The sequence below is a fragment of the Amaranthus tricolor genome, chromosome 2 (genome assembly GCF_026212465.1).
Source record: "Amaranthus tricolor cultivar Red isolate AtriRed21 chromosome 2, ASM2621246v1, whole genome shotgun sequence".
Classification (NCBI taxonomy): Eukaryota; Viridiplantae; Streptophyta; class Magnoliopsida; order Caryophyllales; family Amaranthaceae; genus Amaranthus; species Amaranthus tricolor.
The window spans coordinates 33056080-33066253 of NC_080048.1; the positions used below are offsets into that span (position 1 = coordinate 33056080).

The 10174-nt window shown below is 31.6% G+C and overlaps 1 protein-coding gene across 1 annotated transcript in view; it reads right to left on the reverse strand.

The window, feature by feature from the left end:
- The window catches only part of LOC130806356 (MADS-box transcription factor 23-like), a 33916-nt gene that overhangs the window by 17378 nt on the left and 6364 nt on the right, over positions 1-10174 (reverse strand). Inside the window, exon 3 of the mRNA XM_057671387.1 lies at positions 2708-2789. Within this exon, the coding sequence (XP_057527370.1) occupies positions 2708-2789 (82 nt within the window). The remainder of the gene's footprint in view (positions 1-2707; positions 2790-10174) is intronic.

The following is a 10174-nucleotide window of genomic DNA, read 5'->3' on the forward strand; positions in this document are numbered from 1 at the left end:
CCGAATGAAGGAACTCAATTTGAAGAAAGTGTTGATCGCTTGTTCGATGATGTTGAAGATACAAGATCACCAATTAAAAAACAGAAAAAACAACCTCGTGCAACTACTAGTACGAGGACTAATAGGTCAAAATGGTGGGATCATTACACAATTGATGAAATGGATTCAACAATTGCTCATTGTAAGTATTGCAAAACTTTTATTAGTTGTCCTAGCAAAAATGGTACAACTCCTTTGGCTAATCATATTAAAAGATGCAAAAAATATCCTCCAAATTTGGATATGAAGCAAAAAAAAATTGAATTTGATATTGCTAGAAGAGTCAATGAGGATGGTAGTGTTGATAGTGTTGGTGTTCCGAAATTGTGGGAATTTGATTATGATTTGTGTAGGAAAAAACTTGCTACAATGCTTATTGTGGATGAATTGCCTTTTGCTTTTGTTGAACGTGAAGGATTTCGTGAGTATTGTAGGGCTTTGAATCCTTTATTTAAGATTCCTTCTCGTAGCACTGCCACTAGAAATTGTTATAGTCTTTTCATTGAAAAAAGAAAAGAGTTGAAATTGTTTTTTCAAAAGTTTAAGTCACGAATTTGTCTAACAACAGACACTTGGACATCAGGGCAAAACTTAAGTTATATGTGTTTGACTTTACATTTTATTGATGATAACTGGAATTTGCAAAAGAAAATCATAAACTTTTGTCCCATTGCTGGTCACAAGGGAATACTTATTGGAAGAGCAGTTGAAAAATGCTTGATTGATTGGGGTTTGAAAAATATCATGACATTGACTGTAGACAATGCAAGTTCAAATGACATAGCCGCCAATTACCTTAAGAAAAGACTAAACATTTGGGATACTGGTTTGTTGGAGGGTCAATACCTACATATGAGATGTGCGTCACATATTTTGAATTTGATTGTGAAAGATGGTTTAAATGAAGTAGATTTGTCTGTTTTAAAAGTTCGCGTTCTTGTCACTAAAGATTAAAATGGTTTTTCAAAACTTGTTTGATTCTTATTCTAATTCTATGCCTCCACCAAAGACAAGTGGAGCTACTTCCTCCACTTCAACCTCTTCAATCTCTACCATTTTTACTCAAAGTGAGACTCAAGGAGTGGGGAAGGTGGACCTTATTGAACTAATGAATTCAAGATATCAAATGGAGACAGGTTTTTCATTAACCAATAAAAACAAGAGTGAGTTGGATAGGTATTTAGAAGATGCATGTGAACCTCATGATTCTAACTTTGATATTTTATTCTGGTGGAAAGATCAAACAAAAAGATATCCCATTCTTCAAAAGATGGCTAAAGATGTGCTTGCTATACCTATTTCCACCGTTGCTTCTGAATCGGCTTTCAGTACTGGTGGTCGTATTCTTGATGATTTTCGAACATCATTGACTCCAAAGATGGCCGAAGCCCTTATTTGCGCACAAGATTGGCTTCGTATTTCTAGAACTCCTTTAGCAATAGAGGAGAGTTTGCTTGCTCTTGAAGAGATGGAGGAAGGTTAGTATAAATTTTTAATTATTTTTCAATTGATTATTTGATATTTAACAGTAAAAATATTTTTCCTTTAACCTTATATTGTTCGACTGTTCGTGCTCTTGGTTTAGGTAATGCATTAACTTTGGAGCATCCGGAAGTCATAATCGATGAAACTCTTGACGCTGTTCAAGTTGAAGATGAGTAATGGAGCATGAAGTTTGAACTTATAAATTTTAATAGTTTATGGAATTATGAATTTGAGGAATTGTGGTTGTATTTTAATTAACTAATGCTTGTATTTTAATAGTTTATGACTAAGTTAGACTAGTTAGTTAAGTATTTTAATATTATTTGAATTATATGTTTAAAAAATTGTTAAAAGAATTAAAAAAAATAAAAAAAATAAACAAAACCGGGTACCCGGTTTAAACCGGGTCGGATCCGGAATATAATTTTAGCTATCCGGAAAACCGGGTACCCGGTTTTTCGGAACCGGGTCGACCCGGTATCTGGTTTTGAACACCCCTAGTATTACTTGTCGTCTTTTATTCCTCTTCAGACCCTAACTATAGTTCTTATGAGTTGGATACACAAGGTACACGATGATAAACCAAAAATTATTTGTAAAGGGATATTAAATGGTAAAGCAAAGTTGTGTACACATTTTTATCTTATGATTAAAGATATTACTATGGGAATGACTTAATGTATTTCATAAAAATTTACAATATAATTAATTCATGTTAGCATTATTTAGTATCAACAACCAAAACACGACCGTAACTATAACCTATTGATTCATGTACACGAATTATTACATGTGTAAAAGCTACATTTGTATTTCAAGACCAATCAACTAATGAAAGTAGGAAAAATTACTGTAAATAATACAACCTTTTGTTAATTTTCCTACAATAATACCAACTATTGATTAACCATGAATAATACCAACTTAGGGGGTATTTTCCTAGAATAATACCAACTTAGGGGTATTTTCCTAGAATAATACCAACTTTAGTTTATTAACTAATTTACTAATTTTTTTGTCTTATAATCACCTATTGGTTGATTTTTAACATGTTAGGGATTTTCTAGGAAAACACCCCTTTAAATTGGTATTATTCATGGTTAATTAATAGTTGGCATTATTGTAGGAAAATTAACAAAAGATTGTATTATTTGCGGTAATTTTTCCATGAAAGTATGTATACCTTAAGTTCTGAAGTGACCGATGACAGTTGGTGGCTGGTCACCTCCTTCATTTTGTTGTATCGTTCAATCATAGTTTTCATGCTGAAAGTAACATAAAAAAGATGTCATTGTTCATTGTTGTATCGTTCAATCATAGTTTTCATGCTGAAAATAACATAAAAAAGATGTCATTGTTCATACATAGGTACTTTCGTCCCAAAGAAATAGCGCCAAATAAAAATAAGGACAATTTAGAAGGAAAATTAAGTTAATTTTTGATTGTATAGGGAAGTAGCCCGGAGAAATGTACAGATGAAATAAAAAGTAAATAAAATGTATTAATGAGAATTATAGATAAAAATTGGGATGATAACTAAAAATAGAAATATAATAAATTTAATAGGGCAAACTAATAAAAAGTTAATGCTTGATTGTTGCAATGAGAGCATCTTTGTTGATTTAGTATAACCTTGTATAACTTTCCATTGAAATGTAATAATCAATATAATATAACAATAATAATATAGCAAATTGAGGATATAAATTGGATGTAATGAATAATATAAGTATACATATATATTCTACAAAAAATAAAATATAATAATGAAATATTCTAAAGTTGTGTAATTATTGATTTTTGGGAGTAATGAATGAAGATATTATTTGAAAATTATAAATTTAAATTATATGCGGATTTTGTCTCAATTGGAGATTATGTACTACTTTTCAGGAAATGTGTTAAGTTTGATTCTCATCTAGTTTTTTTTTATTCTCTATGATAAAAAATTTAAAAATTAGTAACAGGTATGAGAAAAAAATGGAAATAGTTTCTTCATATTGTACACATAAAAACAAGAAATCATGTCATTAGAATTATTCCATCACATTTAACACACATTAAGTTACTCACTTAAAACACCTATTAACTTACTTCATAAGATTCCATCCCATGAGTTCACACATGAATGCACAATCAATTTGTGCATTTAAGTCACCATAAATCTCAACAATCTCCACCTTGACTTGAGTTCACCCAAGTCAAAGCATTCATCAATTCACTTCATCTTACAAGAATATAAATAAGCATAAAACAACATACACACCTCACATGCCCCAAAGGGCATCACTTCAAGTAAGGAGCTAGACCAACCAAGTCAACACAAAAATCAAACTTGGTTGTAGGCAATGGCTTTGTCATCATGTCGGTCGGGTAATCTTTAGTATCAATCTTCTTCAAAATTACCCTTTTGTGCTCAACTTTATCCCGGATGAAATTACACTTGATATCAATGTGTTTGGACCTTCTATGAAATGTATTTTGATTCCTAGCCAAGTGAATTGCACTTTAATTATCACAATGCACACTTACCTAACACACTTTTTTGCACATCTTACCACTAGACCTTTGAGCAACTTTGCTTCTTTAAATGACTCAGCAACGGCTACATTAGAGACTAGCATACTATTTTCATCAAATACTACATCTCTAGAGATGATTATTTTTTTTGACTCATTACACCACACCCAATACCCCTTTACACCCACTCCATATCCCACAAAAATGCATTTTCTAGCCCTAGGTTCTAACTTTCCATCATTTACATGAATATAAGCCGAACAATAAAGACTCTAAGACTAGAATAATTTACCGGAGTGTTATACCACACTTCTTGTGGTGATTTGAATTTCAAGGCGGTATGAGGTGAGCAATTGATCAAGTAGCACACTGTAGCCACCGCTTCGGCCTAAAATTGCTTCCCCAATTTTGCTTGGTTTAGCAAATACCGACCCCTCTCCAACAATGTTTTGTTCATCCTCTCCGCAATACCATTTTGTTGAGGACGCCCTGCACAAGTTCTATGTCTCACAATACCTTCACGAGCAGAATGTTGAAGTAATTTATCATAAACAAATTCAAGACCATTGTCGGTTCTTAAGGTCTTGATGCTCCTACTGGTCTTTTTCTCAATCATTTTCTTCCATTCCAAGAAAACATCAAAAACTTCATTATTTTTATGTTTAATGAAGTAACTCCATACTTTTCTTGAGAAGTCATCTATGAAAGTCAACAAGTAATTACAACCACTAAGGGATGTCTTTCTTGAAGGCCCCAACAAATTGGAATGAATATAGGTTAGTATTCCCTTAATGTTGTGTATGGCAGGTTTTAAACTAACCTTCTTGTGTTTCCCATAAACACATTGTTCACAAAACCCAATGTTTCCGAACTTATCCCATCAAATAAACGTTGTTTAGAAAGTTCATACATACCTCTTTCTCCCATGTGACTAAGTCTCAAGTGCCAAAGCTTTGTTTCATGATCGAACATTGTGTTTGTGGAAACATTCGTCGAGCCAGAGATAGTTGAACCTTCAAGAGCATACAAACTCCTATTCATCTTCCCCTTCATCACCACAAGTAATCCTCAAACAACCTTCATAACTCCACCTTCACAAGTAATCCTACACTCGATCTTATCAAGAGTACCCAAAGATATGAGATTATTTTTCAAACCCGGAACGTACCTTACATCGGTCAAGGTTCTCACCATCCAATCAAACATTCTCATTTTCACACTTCCAACTCCAACCACCTTACATGTTGCGTTGTTCCCCATGGTCACATTTCCCCCATCAATCCTTTCAAATGTTTGGAAGAAAGTTTTGTTGGGAGTCATTCGGAATGTGCATCCCGAGTCAAGAACCCATTCATCATTATCTTTGTACCCATGTGTGGCAACTAAAACACCTCCATCATCACTATCATTCACGTAACTAGCATCGACATTACTAGTTGTGTCCCTAGCCCCATCATCACTAGCATTTTTCTTTTTCCATTTTCAACAATCCTTCTTTATGTGGCCTTTAAGCTTGCAATAGTTGCAAGTCTTATTTTTGTTAGGCCCTTGTGACTTCCACCTCCCTTTACCCTTGTTTCCACCCCTACTAGTGGAACCTTTCTCTAACGTCCTCCCTCTCATAAACAAACCATCACTCGAGCCATCCTGTGATTTTTGTGACAATTGTGTATCAATGACTTCCCTTTGAGTCAAGGAATTTTTCACATTGTCACTACTCAAGTTTTCTCTGCCATAAAGTAGAGTTTCCCTAAAATTCTTATAAGATGGAGGTAGAGAACATAGGAGGTAAATAGCCAAGTCTTCATCATCAAACTTGACTTCTATGTTTTCTTAATCCATAACAATGGAATAAAACTCATCTAAGTGAGGTTTTAAAGGTTTACCTTCCTCCAAGCGTAGATCGTAAAGTCTACTCTTCAAAAGTAGTCTATTGTTAACACTCTTGGCCATGTAGAGTGATTTCAATTTCTCCCATATTCCCTTGGTTGTGGTTTCTTTAACAACTTCTCTTAGCACTTCATTGGAAAGGCATCATTGGATTGCCGATGGTGCCTTTGTGTTAATCGCTTCCCATCTCGCTACGGTCATTATTTGCAGCATTTTGTCTACATCATCAATGGCCTTTTGCACACCATTTTTAATCAAAATGCCTCTCATTTTTACTTGCCACAAGCCAAAATTCATACTTCTATCAAAGTTCTCTATGTTAAGCTTAATTGTGGACATGTTTTACCAACAATGACTTCTTAATCACCGTAACAATAACTTGGCTCTGATACCAATTGAAATAATTTCTTGATTGAGTCTAAGTATGAAACTTAAGCTCTAATGTTACCAAGATCGAAAGGCACGAAGTAACTTTGATGAACCGATATAATTTCAATGACTATGACAATGTTTAAAGGAAATAAAACAATGCAAAAAGAACACAAAGATGTTAGGAGGTTCACCCAATGATGGCTACGTCCTCCGTGATGTGTAGTTACTTGCTATTATTATCACATTTGAGAAATAAAAATCTTACAAAGAAGTATTATAGAAGATGTAAGAGAATGCAAAGGCTATGTGTTTAGGCTTAGGGATTTGTATTTCAAGTGTTTGGATGAACAAATGAGCTCCCTATTTATAGGGGAGATCACACTAAGCAACATTTAATACATTAAAGCTATGAATAAATGATAATAAAACAACCCCAAGCACTTGAAGAGTCAAAAACAGCATCCTAGGAGCGTCAGAGGATCCACTCGACCAAAGCAGAGGCTTGGTTGGTCGAGTAGCTTAGTCGAGCGGGCTACAAAAAGCTACTGGATACATTCTGTCTGCTCGCTCGATCCACCCTAGAGCTCGCTCGGTCGAGCGACCTTCAGTGGGCATTCTTACAGCTTTACTCGACCCAGCATAGTACAACATCTTTTCAACTTCTTCATTAAGATTCATAACTCCCATGTTTAAGTCACACACATTAATCTCTTTATTACTTCAAGATTTATTCCATTACATGCAACACACATTGAGTCACTCACTTAAAACACCTATTAACTTACTCCATAGTATTACATCCCATGAGTTCACACATGAATGCACAATCAATTGGTGCACTCAAGTCACCATAAATCTCAACACTCTATGATAAAAATTTAAAAATTAGTAACAAGTATGAGAAAAAAATGGAAATAGTTTCTTCATATTGTACACATAAAAACAAGAAATCATATCATTTTTTAAGGTTAATTTAGTAAAATATATTAGATAAATGAGATTATTTTAGTAAAAAAACATGCTTTAAAATAAAAAGATTCATAAAGAAAAAATTATCGTGAAATTTTCATTTGGAAAAAATGAGAAAAACAAATAAAAATGAAGGGAGTAACTACTAAATAAATAAAAGTAGAGAATTAATGTAAATGCATCCTATAATTTACTCTTTTATTTAAAACTCAAAAAAAAAAAAGAAAAGAAATTGAAACCGAGCAAAAACATTTCACAGATCTAAGTACACTCCCTCCTACCCTGTAGGCTCTAACCATAAATCGGTTGAAAACATATGCCCTAACTCTAAGTCCCTAAACCAAAGGATAAAAATATAGTCCCTCTCCTAACAATTGAAGCACACCTCTCCCTATTATAACAGCTAGCTAACTCTTGTGATTTGTGAAGGAAAATCTCTTTGTGAAGTGCTTCTCACAAGCGCAACTTGTTAAAGATTTAATTAAAAAAAATCTAGTAAAAGAAAGAAAATTCTAAAGATATAGATGAAAAGTGTAGAAACACTTGGATTATGTAGAAAATTCTAGATTAGTAGTCACCCCAGTCACCTAAGGCTATAAATAGATAACCATTTAAAAAGAAGGGGTGGTGAGAAAAAGCCAAAAACAAATAGGCTTATTTCACACAACAAAAAGTAAGAGTATGCTCACAAAAAGTGATGATCTGAGTGTACACCAAAATATGAGAGATTGGTGAGATATGAGCTCACATAAAAAACAGTGAAGAGTATATAGGTGCGGAACAAGTGTCCCACCAAAAATATTCTTGTACAATTTTAAATATTTGCATTCAGCAAATATAATACAATATTTATTTTGGTCCAATTACAAATTTCGCATTGCCCCAAAACTTCTATCACTACTCATTTTAACATTATAAAAATAAAAACAAAACAAAATGTTGTTGCACACTACTAAAAAACGATTTTACCGCTCATCATAAGACAACTTTCTCCAATATCTCTAAATTCGAAAACAAATATGAAATGAAAGATTTCATGTTTGAATTTGGTATCTTTGAATCTCAAAATCAATATGTTTAATATATTTTTATTAATGGTTAATATATTTGAAAAAAATGTGATAATTATTTTGTACAATTTAACGATTACAACATTTGATAATTTGATGATCGAATTTGACAATAATAATAGTATTGTTGAAGAATATATAAAAATACAATTTTAGATTTAAAGATGTGCTCACCATATTTTAAAATCCAAAGTAGGTGTTATTAAGACCCAAAGTACGTGTTTTAAAACCAAGACCGTGTTTTTTTAGATTTAAAGCTGATATTTTTTAAAAAAATTCTTTTATATTCATATTTTTTGATATGTTTCAATTGAAAATATGAATGTTTTTTGGTACTTCTTTTGTTATTATTTATTTTTTTTCTATTTTTCCCAAACAAAATTTCAAAAAGTTCTTCTCATCATAAATATTTCTATTTTGGGATATTTTTACGGATAAAAATAATCTCATTAGTCTAACATATTTTACTAAACGGGTAATACATATTTACATTTTTTAACCTTAAAAAAAATATTTGATTATTTCATATTTTGATTCCCTCCCCTTATTTTAACTCTTTTCTTTTTGACCAAACTCTTTACTTCCTTTTATAAATTCAAGCGACATTAATCATTATATATTCCAATCAATAATGACTCTTAATATCTTGTATCCTTTATTACTACTCTCATTTTTATTTTCTCTTTCCATAATTTCAAATGGAAAGAATAAATAAGATCAGAGAGAATATCTCTTTGCATTTTCCTCTAAAAATTAGGATTGATGTGTTAAAAAGTGAATGATTTGCCTATATAGTGTTAGTAAAGAAAAAAAAAATCCTACTTTGGTACTCATTAACAAAATATTCTCAAAGTAGTGTTCATGTAGATGAAGTTTGACACTAAGTTAATTTTTTTTGTTTGGAACTTTCAAACCTCAATGTGAGCTAAAACAATTGTTGGAATATTTTTTTGGGGGATTGAAGATTCTTTGACACTATCTTCAATTTGCGATAAAAGAAAGTAAAAATCGCTTCTCTTGATATTTCTATCGCTAACCACAAATACTTGATGCAATTGAGACTTAGATCGATCTAAGTAAACTAAGAGTAAAAACTAAAGAAGAAAAGTTATAATGAACAATTGGATATAATGTTATTGTTAGACATTGATTTGTTTTTAGAAAAATTTAATAACAATGTTAACTCTATCTCATCAATTCAGAATAATTCTTAGTATTGGTTAACTCACAATTACCCTTACAATTGGTATATCCTTCCTCATAATGACCCAATTTTTTTATGCATCTTTTCAAAATGCTCTCTATTATTATAGTAGAAAAATAATTCGGAATATTTTGAGAGTATCACTCCATTAGTATAGATTATTTTGAGTTAATCACTACTATGAATTGTTTAAAGTAGATAAATAATAATTTATATTTTTATCAAATTTTTCTTGTTTTTATTGGAACAACTTTTTTAATAATAAATTAAATAAATAAGTAAACTGCTTAATGTCGTCCTAAATATTTTACCCATGCAATCCTAACTTTTTTTTCTAAATTCCTCTAACCCATTTAATTAAATGATGTTTTTAGACACATCTAAAGGAGAAAGTTGACTTTTAATTTTTTGTTGAGATTTTGTATCTATATTATTGTTTCATAATTGATTTTATTATCACATGCTACATGATGTATATACCAATTTATCGGTCTAATTTTTATGTTTGAAGCTTTCAATTTAATTAATATAGTGTTTAGGAATAAGTATTTTATTTCAAATTATGGATTTCAATTATGAAATCATAAATGAAGAATTTGAGAATGGCAAAGTTTGGGTAGTGATT